The sequence below is a fragment of the Mustela erminea genome, chromosome 6 (assembly GCF_009829155.1).
Source record: "Mustela erminea isolate mMusErm1 chromosome 6, mMusErm1.Pri, whole genome shotgun sequence".
NCBI lineage: Eukaryota > Metazoa > Chordata > Mammalia > Carnivora > Mustelidae > Mustela > Mustela erminea.
In genome coordinates this window covers 126,692,821-126,715,120 of record NC_045619.1, presented here as the reverse complement: position 1 = coordinate 126,715,120, position 22,300 = coordinate 126,692,821, and the positions used below count along the sequence as shown (strand labels likewise).

The following is a 22,300-nucleotide window of genomic DNA, read 5'->3' as shown; positions in this document are numbered from 1 at the left end:
TACAGATGTGAGTATATAGGTTTAGAATATAAATCACTTAAACTAGTCAGAGCTGTCATCGTTTATAAGAGGAGTGATGTGGAAGGGGAAAAATAAAATCACTTCTTTTATTAAATAAAAGACTCCAAATATACATAAATTAAAACTATAATTTCATCTTCAGTACTTGTGATATAATTTATCCCTCATATTTTACAGATTTATGTCAACATAGCTTGCCACTGAAATGAAAATTGTATTATGTATATAGTATGAGCATATTATTTTTCCCAGCTATATCACATGGCACTGCTTGTCTCCAGCTGACATTGAAATTACTATATAGATACCATTCCAAATGTCAATATACTGAAACAATGTTTTCAGGATCACAAACAATGCATAGATTCTGTAGAGTTTCAAAATCAAGAGAAATAAAGACTTAAAAACAATTTAGGCATGAATTACCTAATTAAAAAAAAAGACTCATAATTAAATCAAAGAGTTTATTATATCCCTGACAAAGCAATCTCTCGTTTTACTCATTGGCATTAGGATGAATTTTGCTGCCAGATAGTAAATATGGCACCTATTCTCAAATGACCATTTAGAAGAAGACACAAAAGGATGGAAGAGCATTCCATGCTCATGGAATGGAAGAGTAAACATTGTTAAAATGTCTATACTGCCTAGAGCCATCTATACTTTCAATGCCATCTCGATCAAAATTCCACTGGCAATTTTCAAAGAGCTGAAACAAACAACTCTAAAATTTATATGGAACCAGAAGAGACCCCCAAATTGCTAAGGAAATGTTGAAAAAGAAAAACAAAACTGGGGGCATCACGTTGCCTGATTTCAAGCTTTACTACAAAGCTGTAATCACCAAGACAGCATGGTATCAGCACAAAAACAGACACATAGCCTGGTGAAACAGAGTAGAGAGCCCAGATAATGGACTCTCAACTCTATGGTCAAATAATCTTGGACAAAGCAGGGAAAAATATACAGTGGAAAAAAGACAGTCTTTTAAATAAATGGTGCTGGGAAAATTGGACAGCTATGTGAAGAGGAATGAAACTTGACCATTCTCTTACACTGTACACAAAGATAAACTCAAAATGGATAAAAGACCTCAACATGAGGCGGTAATCTATCAAAACCCTAGAGGAACACATAGGCAGTAACCTCTTTGACATTGGCCACAGCAACTTCTTTCAAGACATGTCTCCAGAGGCAAAGGAAACAAAAAACGAAAATGAACTTTAGGGACTTCATCAAGATCAAAAGCTTCTGCACAGCAAAGGAAACAGTCAACAAAAAAAAAGAGGCAACCCACGGAATGGGAGAAGATATTCACAAAAGACACTACAAACAAAGCGCTGATATCCAAGATCTATAAAGAACTCCTCAAACTCAATACACACAAAACAGATAATCATGTCAAAAAATGGCAGAAGACATGAACAGACACTTCTCCAAAGAAGACATACCAATGGCTAACAGACACATGAAAAAATGTTCATCATCATTAGCCATCAGGGAAATTCAAATCAAAACCACATTGAGATACCACTTTCACCAGTTAGAATGGCCAAAATTAATAAGACAGTATACAACAAGTGTTGGAGAGGATGTGGAGAAAGGAGAACCCTCTTACACTGTTGGTGGGAATGCAAGTTGATGAAGCCACTTTGGAAAACAGTGTGGGGATTCCTTAAGAAATTAAAAATAGAGCTTCCCTATGACTCTGCAATTGCACTACTGGGTATTTACCCCAAAGATACAGATATAGTGAAAAGAAGGGCCACCTGTACCCCAATGTTCATAGCAGCAATGACCACAGTCACTAAACTGTGAAAAGAACCAAGATGCCCTTCAACGGACGAATGGATAAGGAAAATGTGGTCCATATACACTATGGAGTATTATGCCTCCATCAGAAAAGATGAATACCCAACTTTTGTATCGACATGAATGGGACTGGAGGAGATTATGCTGAATGAAATAAGTCAAGCAGAGAGAGTCAACTATCATATGGTTTCACTTACTTGTGGAGCATAAGGAATAACATGGAGGACTTTGGGAGAAGGAGAGGAGAAGTGAGTTGGGGGAGACAAACCATGAGAGACTGTGGACTCTGAGAAACAAAATGAGGGTTTTGGAGAGGAGGGGGTGGGAGGTGGGGTGAGCCTGGTGGTGGGTATTAAGGAGGGCACGGAGTGCATGGAGCACTGGGTGTGGTGCATAAACAATGAATTTTGGAACACTGAAAAAATATAAAAGACAATAAAATTAAAAAAAAATAAAAGCAGACAAATACTCTAGTGCTTGTTAATTCTAATCTAAATCAAGAATAAAAGAGGAAATATGTGTGCTTAGTTTATATAAAATGAGACATACGATCATAAGCTGCTTTAGTTATTGCTTTTGCTGCGTTCTTCTGAATGTCAGGAATTGTAGAATTTTCTGCAAATGACAGGAGCTTCTTAAGACCCCCCGTCTGCTGAATTAGCACCAAAGTATCCATATCTTCAAGGCAATTTGCGATCACGGAAAGTGCTTCTATATGAAGGTCATTCAATTCCTAATAATAAAAGCAAACATAATTTTAGAAAATTGTACTAAAAGAGATGGATACTTCCTAAATTTTACTGTTAGGACAAAGGTCAGTCAAAACATAATGCCGTTAACTTTGTTGTGACAGATGCCCAAGGAAACAGTTTTGTTTGCGATCATAACATCGCTCTCCCTCACAGTTTGCCAATCTCTTCTTGTTTTCCCTCCCCCAGAGAAAAGAAGATAATTACTGGACATTTCCAGTAATGGCAGCCAAATGAAGCTGCTCATACAACCTCCTACCAACAACACCTTTAAAATCTGAAAATAATATTCTTTTTTTTTTTTTAAGATTTTATTCATTTATTTGACAGACAGAGATCACAAGTAAGCAGAGAGGCAGGCAGAGAGAGAGAGGAGGAAGCAGGCTCCCTGCTGAGCAGAGAGCCCGATGCGGGACTCGATCCCAGGACCCTGAGATCATGACCTGAGCCGAAGGCAGAGGCTTAACCCACTGAGCCAGCCAGACTCCCCTGAAGATAATACTCTTTGAAAAAACAGACAGAAGCTGAAGGAAAGCATATTCCTTAAAATCTCCTACTAGCAGAGGAAGTATTATAAGTTTGTGGCCTTCTTACCTGACAAATCTCCCGAATCCCCATCACTGTGGAAAACTGCAGCCTTCCCTGAACAGCAAGACATTTAAAGTGGGAATCCTTAGAGTGAGAGGAACACAGGAAGGATGCCCATGGAATTCCCCGTCTTACCATGATCCCCACCATCCTGAAGCAGCTGGCTTGACAGAATGGCCTTCTGAAGACTTAGTTACGATGTCAGCAAAGTGGCAGTACTTTGCAGGGGCTGGGCAAGTTTCTTCATGAGGTTATGTTCTGAATCAGCATCCGATATAAGGTGCCCTTCTCCCATAGCCAGTGATGGTGGGTCCAGGAATCAAGGGGTGGAATGGGTGTGACAGCAGTCATGATTACCCCCAGGGACCCATGAGCAACATTTTTGCTTCCTGTCTCCCAGACCTTAGGCTCTGCTGGCCCAGAGGTCTTAGTTCCAAAGAGGAGAATGCTTCCACCAAAAGACACAACAGTGATTCCACTGAATTGGAAGTTAAAAACTGCCACCCAGCCACTTTGGCCTCCCCATGCCTCTAACGCAGGCAAAGTGCTGCTGGGGTGACTGATCCCAATTACCAAGGGGATGTTGGACTGTTACTCCACAGTAGAGGTAAGAAGGTGTATCTGGAATATAGGAAGTCCTCAGGGTGGTGTCTCTTAGTATTACCACGCGTTGTGATTAAGGTCAATGGAAAACTGTAACTATGCAATCCAGGCAGGACTACTAATGGCCCAGACCCTCAGGAATGAAGACATGGATCACCCGACCAGGTAAAGAACCGCACCCAGCTAAAGTGCTTGCTGAGGGCAAAGGGATCATGGAATGTGTATTGGAGGAAAGTTGTTAAAAATACTAACTACCACCATGTGGCTACCTATAGACAAAAGGGTTGTAACTGCCATGAGTATTTCTTCCTTATTTTGTTATAAATCAGTGTGTATGTATGAAATATCTTTGTTTTTCTCCCCCTCTCTTATCCCCTTAGGTAACATAAGATGTACTAACTTTAAAAAATTAGCACTAGTTTTACATCACAGTATTTATGTTATAGAATATCAAGGAGAAGAGTAAACATCATTGCATCCTGTTCTGAAGAAAGGATTAGTATGTTTTGGTTGTACACAGGATAGTTACATCATGCCAGGCAGAAGTAGGACTCTGTTATTGCCTTCACCTGGAGATTGAGTATGATTTAAGGAGATGGGTATGGGTGCCAGATTTATAAGGGATGGACTTATGATGATTATTAACTTGGGTAGGCCCTGGTATCCAAATATGTGGCCAAACGTTATTCTAGATGTTTCTGTGAAAGTATTTCTTTAGATGAAAATAATATTTAAGTCAATAGACTGAGTAAAGCAGATTACTCTCCACAATGAGGAGTAAACAACTCTTCTTACTTTACCTTAGAGAAAATTATGGCTGATAAAGCTTAAAAGACTAATTCTAGGTACTTCAGGAAATCATAAAGAAGGTCCTAAACAAAAATTTTAAAATCTTAAATTTCTAAACCAGAAGACTAAAAAAATTATTTTATAATGGCCTTTATCATTAATCTGATTTAATCATGCTGATAAACAATGCAGCAATAAGCAAATTAGTCCATTGTACTTAGTACTATGCTTAAATATATTAAAATTTAATTTTTAAAAATTCTACAGTTCATATTTTATAAAAACATTTAGAAGAGATACATTTCCTTGTAGAGAGTTGAATGAAAGTTACAAATACCTTAGTTTCTAGGATTTTAATAAGGTGGTCCATTCCTTGATTGTCCCTTAGCATCACTCGTGACTCCTTATCATTTGTGATAACACCTAAGGTTTTGAGAGCCAACAATTGAATAATTGGAAATTCTGACTTCAAGAGATCTAATATAGGGGGGACTGCATTTAGTTCTTGAACTGTAGCTCGACACTGAAAATCCTGCCATGAAATACAAATGATCAAGTAAGTAACTTTGAAAGCAAAATACAGTCAATCTCAAGAATGGAAAACTCTCTCTTCTAACGAAGGACATTCTAAGTTTCCCATTTTTTATTCCAGATTCCCTTCCAAAATAATTCCCCCCAAATATAAGCAAACCCTCAACCAGCAACACCTAAATATTCATTTTAACTCTGCAGACATTGTTGATAACAGGAAGATGCGATCTATGACTTCTGCAGTATCTATTGTTTCTTTATTATCCAGCAAATTTCTTTTATTACAAATAGCATTATAATAAAATCTATGCATAATCAAATTCTTTTCACACACAATTGTATTTGATAAAATGAAATGATGGCATCTATTCCTTATTATCTTTATTGAAATGGAATGTTTATGAAACGTATACATGCACATAGTGCTGTTGGTAGGCCCTGTGCACACAGATTTTTATCAGGTTTAGTTCAGACACATGACCTTTATTTAAGATGTTTACAATATCAAGGGGTCATTAGAGTCTAGATGAGTTGCTCTGCAGTTTGTCTATAATTTTGTGTATGTGAGTGGTGGGGACAGGGCTAGCTGCAGTCAGCAATGGAGAAAACGGAGCGAAAAGTCATGAAAAGCCCCCAAACTGCTAAATCATGACACTTAAAATCAATACATCACAAATGTAAAATAGTATTAAAGGTGGAAAAGCCCTACTAACTAACAGCTTAGGTTTCTCTATCCATTCTTCAACAAATGCTTCCTACAAATATAAAAATCGTGGGTGGCTATTTGTTATAGGTTAAATTATGTCCCTCCCAAGCTATAAGCTGGAAGTCCTAACTCTCAGAATGTGGCCTTATTTGGAAACAGGGTCAGTGCAGATGTCATTAGTTAAAATAAGATCATAGTGGAGTAGGGTAGGTACTTCACGGTGTCCTCCTAAGAGTGTGTCCTTAAAAGGAGGAGGAGAGATTGCAGTGATGTAGTTGTAAACCAAGGAAATTAATATACTGTTATTAACTAGTATATTTCTGTTCTAAGGAATAGTGAAAGTAAGCTTTTCATTTGTGTTTGATTAAAAGAAAAAATACACTTATGGTTTGTCTCCCTCCCAATCCCATCTTGTTTCATTTATTCTTCTCCTACCCACTTAAGCCCCCATGTTGCATCAACACTTCCTCATATCAGGGAGATCATATGATAGTTGTCTTTCTCTGCTTGACTTATTTCGCTAAGCATGATACGCTCTAGTTCCATCCATGTTGTCGCAAATGGCAAGATTTCATTTCTTTTGATGGCTGCATAGTATTCCATTGTGTATATATACCACATCTTCTTGATCCATTCATCTGTTGATGGACATCTAGGTTCTTTCCATAGTTTGGCTATTGTGGACATTGCTGCTATAAACATTCGGGTGCATGTGCCCCTTCGGATCACTACGTTTGTATCCTTAGGGTAAATACCCAATAGTGCAATTGCTGGGTCATAGGGCAGTTCTATTTTCAACATTTTGAGGAACCTCCATGCTGTTTTCCAGAGTGGCTGCACCAGCTTGCATTCCCACCAACAGTGTAGGAGGGTTCCCCTTTCTCCGCATCCTCGCCAGCATCTGTCATTTCCTGACTTGTTGATTTTAGCCATTCTGACTGGTGTGAGGTGATATCTCATTGTGGTTTTGATTTGTATTTCCCTGATGCCGAGTGATATGGAGCACTTTTTCATGTGTTTGTTGGCCATCTGGATGTCTTCTTTGCAGAAATGTCTGTTCATGTCCTCTGCCCATTTCTTGATTGGATTATTTGTTCTTTGGGTGTTGAGTTTGCTAAGTGACTTTTAATCTCACAAAACAAACTGAGGGTTGCTGGGGGGAGGGGGTTTGGGAGAAGGGGGTGGGATTATGGACATTGGGGAGGGTATGTGCTTTGGTGAGTGCTGTGAAGTGTGTAAACCTGGTGATTCACAGACCTGTACCCCTGGGGATAGAGTATTATGCCTCCATCAGAAAGGATGAATACCCAACTTTTGTAGCAACATGGATGGGACTGGAAGAGATTATGCTGAGTGAAATAAGTCAAGCAGAGAGAGTCAATTATCATATGGTTTCACTTATTTGTGGAGCATAACAAATAGCATGGAGGACATGGGGACTTAGAGTGGAGAAGGGAGTTGGGGGAAATTGGAAGGGGAGGTGAACCATGAGAGACTATGGACTCTGAAAAACAATCTGAGGGTTTTGAAGGGACGGGGGGTGGGAGGTTGGGGTACCAGGTGGTGGGTATTATAGAGGGCACGGATTGCATGGAGCACGGGGTGTGGTGCAAAAATAATGAATACTGTTATGCTGGAAATAAAAAAAAAAAATACAGGGAAATCAAAGCTATGAGGAGTCTTGAGATAAAAGACACTAACACATTGACAGGATTATTTAGGCCTGTGGATGAGAGAAGGTCAACAGCCGAGCTTCCTTCAGCAGGTCTCCCTCAGGAAGAACAAGGGGAAAGCCAGTGAGTGCCCAGCCCTGTGGCAATGACTTCTAAGGCCAGGAATGTAGGTCTGCTTTGCTGTCTTTGGGCGTGAGCTCATCCCCTTTCCATGAAATGGAGGCCTCATTTTCACTTCACTATCTCTTCTTTTTATACTCCACTCCTGGCTACTTAAGATGGTGTTTTTGTATCTTCAGTTGTTCTAAAGATTATCAAGTGTGTATGGGAATTGTTCAGGAACCTGAGCAGGGAAAGAAGCAGAGAAAGGTGTCCAAAGTGTCAGGAAGGGGACCTGTTGTGGGTGTGAGTGTGTGTGCCTTGTGGGGCTGCAGCTAAGGGTAGGGACATAGAACAGCACAGGTGGAAAAGGCCAAGGGAGGCTGTTTCTTTCCATAACAAAGGAAAACTGTTCAGTGACATAGCATCTTACAATTGTGACCAATGAGTTCTGTTCCATGTACTCAACTTACTGGATTTTCACCAATAAATAAGCCTAATCCAAAATGTTGGTACACTGAATAAGGCATATATTGCACCCAATGTGCTTAAATCACCAAGATTAGGTCAACAAATGACTGCCTGTGTCAAACTTAATTCAATATATTAGATATCCTGTTTCAGAAGAAATACCTTTGTCTAGTATAGTCCTGTCTTAATTTGCAAGCCATTCTATTCTTTCAAAATTTAAATACACTCCTAAAGTGTCCTTTCATAAATCCGAACTCTGAAAACTATAAAACATGGAAAGAAATTGAAGAGGACATAAAGAAATGGGAAGACATCCCATACTCATCGAACGGAAGAACAAAGTCTGTACTACCCAAAGCAATCTACGCATTTAATACAATCCTTATCAGAATACCAACAGCATTTTTCACAGAGCTAGACCAAATAATCCTAAAATTTGTATGGAACCATAAAAGACCCTAAATAGCAGAGCAATCTTGAAATAAATTCTAGAAGTAGCTTAGGTCAAAGCACACTTTTAGAAATTACCCTCACCTGGACCAAGTTGTAAATGCACTCAATAGAGTTCTTCTTCACATCAGGGTCTGGACTGGCCAGCAGTCTGATGAGTGGCTCTAACCCACCATGCTCAAATATCTGTACTTTGCTGGTATACTCTGCAGACATGTTTGCCAGGCAAAGACTGGCAAACTCATGGATAACCACTTCTTCTGTGCATCAGAGATAAACAACACAAGTATGCAAAAGGCTTACTCAAGCATTATGTTAAAATACGTTTTGAAAACCAAAGCTTTGCAAATCTTACTTGGTTGGAGTCCATCTTGGTTTGAGAGATTTTAATGACAATTCACAGCTGATACTATGTAAACTATTTTCAATGAATAGTTTAGCCCAATGTGAAAAACAAACCAGCCCCGCTTTTGGAACAGATAGATGCACGATGGAAAGTTACCTTCTGGAGCAAGTTGAGCAATGACGGAACTCATGACATCTAATTCCCTTAACAGTTTTTTAACGTCATCTACAAAAGGAGACACAGAATATTAATGTTTATTACTACTACTAATAATGGTGATGTTGTTGAAATAGACCCTTATGAAGAAGGCTTTATCATTACCTAATTTTACAGATAAAGACATTGAGGCTCAAAAGTCGGACAGCGAGTGAGTGGTGGGACCAGGTGGCCTGTCCAGGGCTACCTGACCCGAGACAGACTCTGGCTTCTGCTCCTTGATCACTGAAATATACTTTCTTCCAAAACACCAAAAAAAATACAAAATGTTCCTGGAACATAATCAGTACATTTGAGTAACTGTGCCCTACATTTGTTTATTATATAGTAGAAATTCTTTGTTGTGTTGCTTTGTTGGGAAGTGCATTCTTAAATTTTATATTTTAATAAAACTTATACAGAATGCACAAGAGAATTATCCTCAGCCTTTTCAATGAATATATCTTGTTTGTATTCCATTTCCTTATCAGAGATGCCAAAACTGATTAAAGATAAGTACACCGATTTTTTAAGTTCACTTTTGTATTATTTATGTGAGCCTAATTAAGTCCATGCAGGTATGCCGCCGCTCATCTCCTGCCATCTTTAGCCCCAATTTTCTGAGAAATAAGGCATAGGTACTAATTCGTTTTTGTAGTTTCTCTTCTTGGTCAATTATCTTTGCTTGTAAGCCAAAATTAGCATCAGCAAACTTCTGGAAAATTTCGCTCGGCAGCATCTAAGGCAGATGGTCTCTGGATGACTTTTTCCTCATTAACCACTGGGCATACTTGACCTCCACTGGACGCCTTTTCCTGCAGGATTCCAGGATGTGGCTGTTTCTCTACCCACCGAAACTTCTGCTTTCTCTGTTTCTGTTCAAAATGGCTACAGAGGGCCAGCAAATTTACAGCTAGCTATAGGTATGTCAACCCAAGCTTGAAGTACAAAAGAATAGTAGAGTGTCTGAAAAGCATAGTGCCCCAAAGTGAAGGGCATTATTTTTCAGTCGACACTCATTCAAAAAACAAAGGTATTACCTTGACAGGGAATTAACTCAGTTAAGGCATAATACTCAGATCCTTCCAGGTGTTTTGGCGAGCTATACAGGTGCATGCCCTCCGGAAGAGCTGCTTCTATTCTCGTCTCACTGTGAAGAGTGCAGTCTCTATTTTTCAAAATGAGAAGGCCATACCAGTCTATTTTTGCATACTTAACACTAAATATTTCTGGCCTTTACATTTTCAAGCTCATTCCCCATTTGGTATACAAAATAACATGTTGGGGACGTTCAGGCTCTGTGTGCTCTCTGTTCCTCTTGCTTCTCTGCAGGAAGGACCTGCTGCTGCAGGGAGAGGCCAGCTTGACGCCTCCGTATGTACCATCACCCCTTGGTCTGCCCTAACAAGTCCAAAGTTCTCATCAGAGGATTCTCTCTGCTGTGAAATTCCCTTCTCAATATAAATTTAGCCAAATCTGATAGATCTGGTAGATCTATCCACTAAACCATTTTCTCTTGGCTCCGTGGATGATTTGGATTCACTGACCAGTCTTACAAATCGGAAGCATGGCTGATCAATTGGTTATTCTGCTTTTTGACACTAAATTGCCCCCTCCAATATTTCTTTTCTTGAGGTTAAATCAGTAAAATAAAAATAAGGGCGAAGCTGCTGTTTTCATCACTTTAAAAACAATATTGCCCTCTGTCCCCTTCTCTCTCAACAGACCCCCCTATAATGGCAGCTGACTTGTGGTTGGCCCACATAAATCCACTCTTGCTAAACAGTGTGACACCTACAATTTTAGGTTGTTCCAGAACTGTCAGCACCTTCACGTCCTGGAGTACCTTCATGGATCTGTTTTCATTGCATTCTTATTTACAAGTTTTGGTTACATAATACTGACCGTCTAAATTTACTTTTGGCCTTATATATTCTTTTACATCAACCATTTCTTAAGAAGGCAAGCTATTCAGACTGCCAAAAGCAATGTAAAGTCTGAGCTTTGAGGATTGCAATGAACTCTCTCTTTAGCTGACTCCATTAAAAGAGTCTCTGTTAGATGGTCTCATCAAACGAAATACAGACTGGCAGGTAAAAGGAGACAGCGGCTCCATTTGATAAAAAGGTTTAGCAAAGTAATTTAAGTGCCTATCTTGAAGGACCCAGGCTTGGCATGGGCAGGTAACTCAATCACTTCAGAAAAAAAGACAAGGAAGAAAAAGTAAGATTTGTTTGCTCTCATGGCAATCCTTTTAAGACCTGGCATCTGTTGTTGGAACATTCTGTTGGTTCATCCATATGAATGTAGTGATACAATTGAGTACATAAAAGCCATGTAAAGATAAAAATTGCTAAAGTAAAATTAGTTATTTTAAAACAGCCCTAAGACAGCTTGACCATGGAGCCACAGAGGTACATTTATTTACATATTCATCTGGAAATATGCCTTTTGATTTAGAGCACGTGACTGCAGCTCATATTTTATTCCATGTCAACCTGGACATGTATGCAGAGTGAATCAACAGCCATTAATGTACTAGGTGTAGTAACAGAAAAGAAACTCCACAAGCGGTTGAGGACACCATGTATTCAAATAGAAAATGAGTTCATTCCCATAATGGTTTGATTTTTTTTCCACCCAATTCATAAAATCAAAAGAAAGCTCTTGGAAGTTCACTCATCATATGTAAGACTCAAATCGCAAATACAGCAAAGCTCTTTCCATTGCTAGGCTTCGTGGTTGCAGACTGAACTCGCCCAGCACTGGTGGCCGCCCAGCCAGCAGCCATCAGAGGAGGACCCGAGAGGTCCGAGTACCACCGCATTTAGCACTCAGACACAACAGTCATTCACAATATTGTGGGGTCACAGGCTCCTTTAGAAACTCATGGAATCCACTATATAGATCCTGCCCAGGAAAATTTTGCCATTTGGAGGGCTTCACAGGTTAAAACTCCTCACATATTGGAAGATGGAAATATCAAATTAAAATGAGTAATAGAAATTAAGAACAAAAGTAAACAGGAAAGAAGTCACAGAAACCTAGACATTAAATTAGAATATATAAGTATACACAGGCAATTATAACTCTCCATTCCAAACAAACCGCATTCTCCCCCCACAAAATCACTTAGAAGGAGAACCTGACTTAGCAAGTGCACTAATGTTAAGGATCAGAGAAGATCGAGGAACAGAAAGCCCACTATACTATGAGCCAGAGAGTACGTTCTAATTCTAGCTCTGATCTCACCTCTTCTACTAAGCACCTGCATGACTGAGCCAGGAACTTAACCCCTCCAGAGCCCATTCCTATTTTTAAGATGAGGACTTGCAGGAATTGCAAAAGACGTGTTACAAAGCACCACTGGATCTCATATTCTGTGGTGTGTAAACAGAATAAAACATAAGAAAATTTTTAGTCTTCCATTTTTTGGTTTTAAGTACATTCAATGAGGCTCATACAACATGGCAGAATAAGTATACAGGCAGCCCCTGAGATTAAAATTTATGAGGGCTCCACAATATAAATGACTGCTACCTCGTTTAACTGCCCTGTGCCTCAGGTGCCTTATATGTAAAGGGAACGATCATAGCACCGACCTCGTTAAATGACAATATGCAAATAGCACGTAGAGCAGCGCCTGGCACACTGGAAATGCTGCGTAAGGTTTGACTACTGTTACCATAATCTGGGCTGGTGGAACATCCTTCTCCCACAGCCATCTGCAGAGCCCGTGCCTTACCCAACAGCCACCTTTAGAACTCATGCATGTGCTGCCCAAATCCCTTTCAGTAACAGCCCCGACGGAGCCCCACCTGCCCTCCACCACTGCAGGGGCTGTCCATGCCGGCTCTGCAGCTGAGGCGGAAATGGCACAGATGCCACAGAAAACGCTCCTTGCCCTTTTCTTCCCATCTTCCTGTCTCTGACTAATGCGACAGTCCCTGCCGGACACCATGAAATAAGGAGCGCCCCCATTCCCTGCCCCCGCCCTGTCTCACACGTTCAGGAAAGTGAGGTGGGGGGGCCGGAAGCTGAAGGTGGAAACTGTGTTTTCACTGAGACTGGTGAGAGGGAAAATATGGTAATTTTAGCCAGATGCCATGAGAGACAGAGAGACATGTTTATTCCTAGCTGCCTGAGTTTCATGTTAGAATTCAGTCTCTACCAAGAATGTCATTTTTTATTATAAAGTTAGAAGACTTTCACTGGCTAACTCAAAAAACCTATCATTATAACATGAAAATGACTTTCAAGTGGAAAATACATCCTGTTCATTAGTCAGGGGCTGCCTTTATTGCTATGGTTTTGGTCAAACTGATATTCTAACAGACAGAATAGCATGTTTTGACTAATGCTATTATTCCACCATATTAAATATATGAAAATATTCAAGCAAGTAATGAGTCTGATTTAAGAAATAAATACACATCTAAAATTATTTTTGGCAAAATATATTTAATAGTTTCAAAAAACCCAATGCGTCAAACCTCTTTATCCTGGGCTACTTTCACTGTGACATACATATGAAGTGTAGCTTCATATAGGCAGACAAATTGCATTAGGCTAACTCAAGAAAAAAAGCCATTTTAATTTTAAGAGACAATGATTGCCTTCAACTTGTTAGACTGGAACATACATCACCACCTTTGACAAATTTTGCATGGATATATTTGTACATATTTTTATATTTTAAAAACATCTCTTGGGGCGCCTAAGTGGTTCAGTTGGTTGGCCTCTGACTCTTGGTCTTGGCTCAGGTCATGATCTCAGGATCCTGAGATCAAGCCCTGCATCTGGCTCTGCACTCAGCAGGGAACCTCCTTCTCTGCCTCTCTTTCCTTCTCCCTCTGTCCCTCCCCACTCCCCGCCACACCAGCTAGCACTCTGTCTCTAAAATAAAAAAATAAAATTTCTATATGTACATAACTTTTTGTTAACATTAAAGTCAGTTCAAATAAAATTCAAACAAATCCCTTAAAATTAAATTTAAAAAAGAGAACGCATTATATGAGATTATTAGTTTTTTTTTTTTTTTAAGTTAACACTTACTGTTAGAAGCCAGGATTCCAAATATCATAGTAGCATTTCTTCTTACAATTTTGTCTTCATGGGTGAGCAGTTTGGTTAAGGGCTCCACGGCTCCAAGTTCAAGGAGGGTAGCTTTATTTTCTTCACCTGATGTCATGGGTAAAATAAAATCATGCATGGACATCATCAGTCTCATCAAAACTCTTCCTCATGTCATTTTAATTTCTTATTTGCCATTTGCCTCCCATATTCCTCTTTGCTTCCATATATATTTTGCTCGGAATAAACTTTGGAGCACAGGTAGCCTAGACGCGAGCTGCTCTCCTTCCTCCTGACGGTGACAAAGCTGGTTTCCTCTTGTCAGCCCACACTGCACCTGCTCTGAGGTGTCTCCCCTGACCCCCCTATCTAATGTTATCACTACATCCAAGCCTTTCTTTCTTTTTTTTTTTTTTAAAGATTTTATTTATTTACTTGACAGAGAGAGTGAGCACAGGCAGGTAGAGTGACAGGCAGAGGCAGAGGGAGAAGCAGGCTCCCTGCTGAGCAAGGAGCCCGATGTGGGACTCGATCCCAGGATGCTGGGATCATGACCTGAGCCAAAGGCAGCTGCTTAACCAACTGAGCCACCCAGGAGTCCCCATCCAAGCCTTTCTTATCCTTCTTTAGTCTGCCTTCTTCATACCACTTGGCGATCTCCTTGCTTTGTCTGCCTGTTCCACTCTAACTTAATTTCCCTGAGGACAGACTCCCTTCCTATTCTACTCTCTCATATCCCTCAGTGCCTAGCATAGTACCAGTCATGGATTAGCATCATTAATCACAAGACTTCCTTAACATACACAGTCCCCACTTTGAGTTAAAGTGGGGTCATGGCTGATTTCTGGGGGTTCATTTTTCACCCAACGGGGTTATAGCTACTTTGTCAGGCAAGATGTACCCGCAGCTAGCATGGAGGTGTGCATGTAGAGGGGAGCAGCCAGGGTCACCGGGGACTCCTTAGCTGTGGCAAGAAGCCCCAGAACCAGAAGGCCAGGTAAGGCCAGAGTCTTGCTTAACTGTAGAAGTTGTCTGTCTGTATCTATATGAGTGAGATAGCATTGTACAAAGTCAGGAATAATGTTTACCTCCTGATTAATTTCAGCTTTTCAATTTCACAGGCAATGAAAATAGAGATTTCACTTTCAAAATTAATTTGAGAGTCATTTCAACTTTCCTTGCCTTAGTTTTCTCATAAAATTAGACTATTTTATATTTTAAGTTGTAGGTCCACATTCTCGTAAGACATGGACTATATGTTCTTAGAGCTCATGGAACTGCCCTGTATCTATATGGTCAAATCTGTCACCTGGTAAGAACATGTTGAAATATGCATCGTTGACTCTTACAAACTTTTTTCAAATCTTCCAATATTTGTATTTTATGGAAATTTAAAACTTAATTTCTTAGATGAAAACATTTTGTTAAATGATCTTAATTTAAGATAAATTCTAAGATACTTATGCTTAAATAAAAACATGTATTATATATCAGATTGTTATAAAAGTTAATGGCTTCTTTAAATTTTCATTCTGAGACTTTTATTATATAACTTGAATTATTTCATTAAAACATATTTTTAAAAATTTTTAAAATAATGCTATATATTACAATTTTATGATCAGAAAAAGAGGATTTGCAAAATTAACAACCTATGTCATCTTTTACATCTATTTTTATTCTTTGTTAAAGCTTTAATGAGATCATGGACATATAATAGACTGCATATTTAAAGAGAACCACTTGATAAGTTTTGACATGTGTTTTACACCAATGAAACCCAACGCTACCATGAAGAACATATCTAACACCCCAAAAGTGCCCTTTTGACACTGTGATATCTCTTCCTCCTGTTACTATACATTATTTTGCCTTTCCCTGAACTTTTATATAATCATGCAGGATGAATTCATTATTGCCTGGTTTTGCTCACTCAGTCTAATTATTTTGAGATTAATTCATGTTGTAGCATGTATCATAGTTCACCCTATTTATTGTTATTTACTATTCCACATGGATATACCATGATTTGGCTGGACCATATAGGTTGATGTGCATTAGTTTTTCGAGAAACTGACAAACTGTTCCAAAGTGAATGTGAAAGTTCCAATTTTTCCCCATCCTAGCCAACACATCTGTCCATATTTCTGATGATAGTCATTAGAGGGTGTGAGGTATTATCTCATCATGGTTTTAATTTGCATTTCCCTCACAACTGATGATGGTGAGCATAAGGTAACTTTTTGCCATCCATATATTTCTTTGGTGAAGTGTTTGTTCAAATCTCTTGCTCATATGTATTTTTAAATTTGGTTTGTTTTATTATTGAGGTTTTTTTAAAAAAATATTTTATTCATTTATTTGACAAAAAGATAGAGCACAAGTAGGCAGAGTGGCAGGCAGAGGGAGAGGGAGAAGCAGGCTCCCTGCTGAGCAGGGAGCCCTATGCAGGGCTGGATCCCAGGATCCTGGGATCATGACCTGAGCTGAAGGCAGACGCTCATCACCTGAGCCACCCAGGGGCCCCTTATTATTCAATTTTGAGAGTTCTTTAGATATATGATTAATAAAAAATTTCTTCTAGTCTATAGCACATATTTTTAAAAATTACTAGACTTTTCTGAGCAGTTTCAAATTTATTAAAAAATGAACACGGGCACCTGGATGGCTCAGTCGATTAAGCTGCTGACTCTGAATTTCAGCTCAGGTCACGATCTCAGGGTTCTGGGATGGAGTACTGTGTTGGGCTCCGGGGTCTTTCCCTCTGCCCTTCCCCCTCCTCTCTGCTCATGTTCTCTCTCTTTCTCTCTCTCAAATAAATCTTTCTAAAAAATGAACAAAAAATACAGAGTTCTCATATACTCCATCTCCCTTTCCTCCCCCATTTCTCTTATTATTAAAATCATGCATTAGTGTGATACATTTGTTACAATTGATAAACCAATATTGATATGTAACTATTAAGTAGAGTTGATAATATATATTACAGTTCACTGTATGTGTTTTACAATTCTATAGGTTTTGAGAAATGTATAAGATCATGTTCGGCTTTCTAAGAAACTACCAAATCATCTTCCGAAGTGCCTGTACTATTTTGGACTCTCACCAGCAATGAACGAGAGTCCCTGTTGTTTCCACATCTTCACCAGCATTTTATGTTGTCAGTTTTTAGAATTCTAGCCATTCTAATCAGAGTATAGTGATATTTCATTATTGCTTTAATTTGCAATGTCCTGATAACATTTGATGTCTTTTCATGTGCTTATTTGCCATCTGTGTATCTTTTCTGGTGATGTGTGTGTTTCGGGTCAATTTGATAAAATCCAATCAATTGTCCTCTTACGGATTATGTTTTTAGGGTCATATCTAAGAAACTTTTGGCTAACCCAGATACCCTTTTAGTAGCATCCCACAAATTTTTATTTTTATATGTTATGTTTTCATCTTCAGTTTGGATTTTCCTTTTGCATTCTTTCACTGACAGATTATTTAGAAGTGTGTAATTTACTTTCTAACTATTTAATGATTATCCAGAGTCCTTTGTGTTAAGTGATTCTCAATTTAATTCTATTGTGGTATGACACATATTTTATATGATTGTAATTCTTTTACATTTATTAAGACAAAAAATAAACTTATTAAGGCTTGTATTATGGCTCAGAATATCACCTATTTTGATAAATGTCCTGTATGCATTGAAAAGAATGTTATTCTGCTTGGAGAAATATCAATTAGGATAAATTCATTTATATTGCTATTCAAATCTTTTATATCCTTATAGAATTGCTATCCATTTGTTCTTTCATTTATTAATAGAAGGTTATTAAAGTCCTCAGCAGTAATTGTGGATGTTTATTTCTCCCTACATCTCTAACTTCATGTATTTTGAAGGCCTGACATTAATAATTGTTTAGGTTTTCTCATAGCTTCTTTTTTTTTTCTTTTATTTAAATTCAATGTAGTTAACACAAACTGCAATATTAGTTTCAGGGGTAGAATTCATGATTCATTAGTTTCATATAATACCCAGTTCTCGCTACATCAAGTGTCCTCCTCAATGCCCATCACCCAACTATCCCATTCCCCCACCCAATTCCCCTCCAACAATCCTAAGTTTGTTTCTTACAGTTATGAATCACTTATGGTTTGCCTCCCTCTCTGTTTTCATCTTATTTTATTTTTCATAGCTTTTTGATTAATTGACTCTTTTATTATTATAAAATAATTTTTTAAATCTGATACTGCTCTTTTATTATTCTGATATTAATATAGTCACTCCAGCTTTCTTTTAATGAGTATTGATATAGGATATCTTTTTTTATCCTTTTACTTTCAAGTTATTTGTGTCATTACATTCTAAGTGCATTTCTTGGATGTAGCATGTAGTTTGGTCTTGCTTTTTATAGACTATAGCACTATCTCCCTGTTAATTGACTACTCAGACTATTTACATTTAGTTTGATAGTTGATATCATTAGGTTTAAGTCTACCATCTTGTTTTTTGTTTTTTTGTGCATCTCATTATTCTTTGTTTTCCTTTTTTCATCTTTGCCTTCTTTGTATGAATTGAATATTATTTTGATGATTCCATTTCATTTCCTTTGTTGGCTTATTTAATATTATTCTTTGTTGTTTTAGTGGTTGTATTAAATTCTGTAGTAAACATCCTTATCACAGTCTACTTTCCAGTCGTGATAGACCACTTCACATATAGTGCAAGAAACTTACAGTAGTATACTTCCATTTTTCCCCTTTCTACCTTGGTTCTGTTGTTGTCATTTATCTTATTTTTACAAGTGTTTCTGCACAGGAAATGGTTACTCTTTTTGTTTAAAATAACCTATTTTAAGTGATCTAAATAATGAGAGAAACCTTTGTGTGTTACCATTTCTAGTGTTCTATCTTTATTATTTTGTGCAGATCCACATTTCCATCTAGTGTCAATTTTCCTTCTTCCTGAAGGACCTACTTTACTACAATTAGTAGTGTGGGTCTGCTTGCAATAAACTACTTCAGCTTTTGAATGTCTGAGACATTATCTCACTTGTGTTTTTTGAAAGATATTTTTGCTGGGAATAAAATTCTAGGAATAAAGTTTATTTTTCTTTCAGTATTTTAAAGATACTGCTCCACTGACTTCTTGCTTGCATCATTTGTGATGATAAATCTACTGTCATCCTTATTTTTGTTCCTCTGAATGTAATGTGCTTCTCTCCTGGTGGCTTTTTAAGATTTTCTCTTTATCATTCTTTTCAAGCAATTTGATTTTGTTGTACCTTGGTGTACTTTTCTTCATATTCATTGTGCTTGGTTTTGTATGATCTTCTTGGATCCAGAAGCTTGGAGTTTTTGTCATGTTGGGGGAATTCAGAGCCATTATTTCTTCTAACGTTTTTTCGGTCCTTCTTCTCTTCTTTACACTTACACATACATTGTGTCAGTTTTTATTTACTGATGACTTATCCTCATTATGGGTTATATTTTCCTGTTTCTTTTCATGCCTGCTAATTTTTTATTGGATGCCAGACACTGTAGATTTTACCCATTTGGTAAATGGTAATTATTGTATTCTTCAAATTTGTTTTGGGACATAATTATCTGGAAATAATTTGATCACTTTAGGTCTTGTTTTTTAAAATATTTATTAGGTGGTACTAGAGCAAAGCTCGATCTAGGGCTAATAATTTCTAACTCTTGAGGCAAGACCCTTTGGTGTATTCTATATAATTCTCCATGAATCTTGAAGTTTTCTAGTCTGGCTGATGGAAATAGGCACAACTTGTGACCTTGTGTGAGCACCAGGTGCTGTTAAATCTGATCCTGTTAAGTGCTTTGTATGACTTCAAGTAGTTCCCACATACATATCTCCTTATCAGTACTCAGCTGAGCACTTGAATCAGACCCTTTGCCACTCTCCCGAGTTCTCTTTCCTCTCTGTTACTGAAAACTCTTGCTGCCTTTGTCTCCCTGAACTCTTAGATCTGTCTTCTCAGAGTCTACAAGGCTCTGTACAGGATACCCCTTCCTGTGATGTGGTCCTGGAAATTCTCTGAAATCAATAAGCTGAGGTAATCAAAGTTTATTTCTTTCATTTCCTCTCTCTCAATGGTCTGTCATTCATTGCCTAATATTCAGTGTTTTGCCAACTGTTATTTCATAGATTCTCATTTTCTTAGTTATTTCAATCAGGAAAGTAAATTTGACCTCTTGGTGCATGATGGCCAGGAGGTAATTTATCTTAAAAACACAGTCAGAAAATACTGCTAGTATAGAACACCAGACTTACAGTAATTTCTGTATTGATTTCACATAAAATATATATCTATCTATTTCTTTACCTCATGTCATATAAAAAAAAGATGGCATTTGATGATTCTGTATAGCTGAGTGAGACTCAAGTTGCCCTAACTTCATGATCCAATGTCTCCCTGAAATCCAGCCTAGAATTCTACACAATTACTCACAAACCATACCTGCCAGAAGTAATGATTCTGGTTTTTATCTGGATTCCCAATAACTAGAGTGAAATATATCAAGGTGAGTATTTCACCATTTGCTACTTGAGTGATTTGTTGCTTCTCATACAAGTCCCAAAACAATGTTTAGTATCATTTCCTTAAATGTAAGTATCATTTCCTTAAAATTCAAATTGCTCCCTTCTTAGTTTAAATGGTTTTGTTAAAAATACAAAGTTATACTAAACTCTTCAGTATTCTCAATTAAAATGTTATACAGTATAATAAAAGTCTACTTTTATCATCACTTGGAATGAATTAGAATACAATTACCATTTGTGATTATAAACCCTCTATGAATAATCCTTGAGATAGGACCTAACTTGTAACATGTATAGTGTTTTAATAAATTCCAATTTTTATAATGGTTTTAGTTTTACAGAAAAATTGCTCGGATAGAACAGAGTTACCACATATCCTAAACCCATGTTCCCATTATTAACATTTTGTATTAGTAGATACATTTGTTATAATTAATAAACCAATATTAATATGTTACTATTAATTAAAGTCCATGTTTATTCAGATTTCTTTACTTTTAGCCTAATGTTCCTTTTCTGTTCCAGGATCCTATCCAGGGTCCCCTGTGACATTAGTCATATATCCTATCCTCAACTCCTCTTGGCTATGAGTTTCTCAGACTTTTCTTGGTTTTGATAGCTATGACAGTTTTGAGGAGTACTGGTTAGGTGTATTTGTAGAATGTCCCTGACTTGGAACTTGTCTGATTTCAGGGTTATAAGTTTTGGGGGAAAATTACAGAAGTGCCATTTTTCATTACATCATGTCAAGTTCACATATTATCACTATGACTTATCACTATTGATGCTGATTTTGATCACCTGACTCAGTAGTGCTTGTCAGGTTTCTCCACTATGAACTTACTCTTTTTTCCCTGTTTCCATATTGCAATCTTTGAAAAGAAGTCCCTATGCAAAGCCCACACCCACAGAGTGAAAAGTTACATTTTGCCTCCTTGAAGTCAGAGTACATAAATTATTTGGAATTCTTCTGCATGGGAGTTTTTTATTTTCTCTCTCATTTATTTACTTATTCAATTATTTATTTGTATCAGTACAGGCTAATAAATACTTATTTATACTTTGGGTTATAATTCAATACTACTTTATTTTGTTGCTCAAATTGTTCCAGCTTTGACCACTGGGAGCTCTTGCAGCTCCTGTGACTTACAATTTTTTAAACTACAATAAAACCTTCAACATGACTATTCTATGCAGTGACTAAATTACTCCTTAAGATTAAGATAGGCACTTAGGGAGATATATTACTTTCAGGTAATGCATTAAACGATATTCTGGTTGTCTGAAGGAATTCATCTGACAAGAAGTGAATTTAAGATAGGAAGAAAGGGCCCATTATGTAGTAAATATTTTAATAAACTAATGAAATGGAAAAATAAACTGAAAAAAAAAAACAAACCTTTTAAAGCAAATCTATAAATGGCTTCACATGCTTTAGCCAAAATTTCTTCTTCTGGAGAATTAAGCATTAACACCACAGTTGCTGCTTTTTTGCTTTCAATCGTTAAGGGGTCAAACTGAAATGTAGAGAGAAAATATGTCAGGTTCACATATGAGCTTTAAGAAACACATAAAAAAATGAACAGTGTCTAGAAACTTGAAGAGAACGTAATCATTCAAAAAGGATGTGGTCGCTGC

At 37.6% G+C, this 22,300-nt stretch overlaps 1 protein-coding gene across 6 annotated transcripts in view; it reads right to left on the bottom strand.

The window, feature by feature from the left end:
• Positions 1 to 22,300, bottom strand: part of ARMC3 (armadillo repeat containing 3) — a 92,854-nt gene that overhangs the window by 55,807 nt on the left and 14,747 nt on the right. For 5 of the 6 annotated variants that reach the window (XM_032349608.1, XM_032349610.1, XM_032349613.1 and 2 more), the window contains exons 3-8: positions 22,062 to 22,179; positions 14,089 to 14,214; positions 8,995 to 9,063; positions 8,577 to 8,752; positions 4,900 to 5,094; positions 2,383 to 2,566 (exon numbers count right to left, since the gene is read on the bottom strand). In XM_032349608.1, coding sequence (XP_032205499.1) covers positions 2,383 to 2,566; positions 4,900 to 5,094; positions 8,577 to 8,752; positions 8,995 to 9,063; positions 14,089 to 14,214; positions 22,062 to 22,179 — 868 coding nt within the window. The remainder of the gene's footprint in view (positions 1 to 2,382; positions 2,567 to 4,899; positions 5,095 to 8,576; positions 8,753 to 8,994; positions 9,064 to 14,088; positions 14,215 to 22,061; positions 22,180 to 22,300) is intronic. The other variant, XM_032349609.1, reaches the window with a different exon arrangement.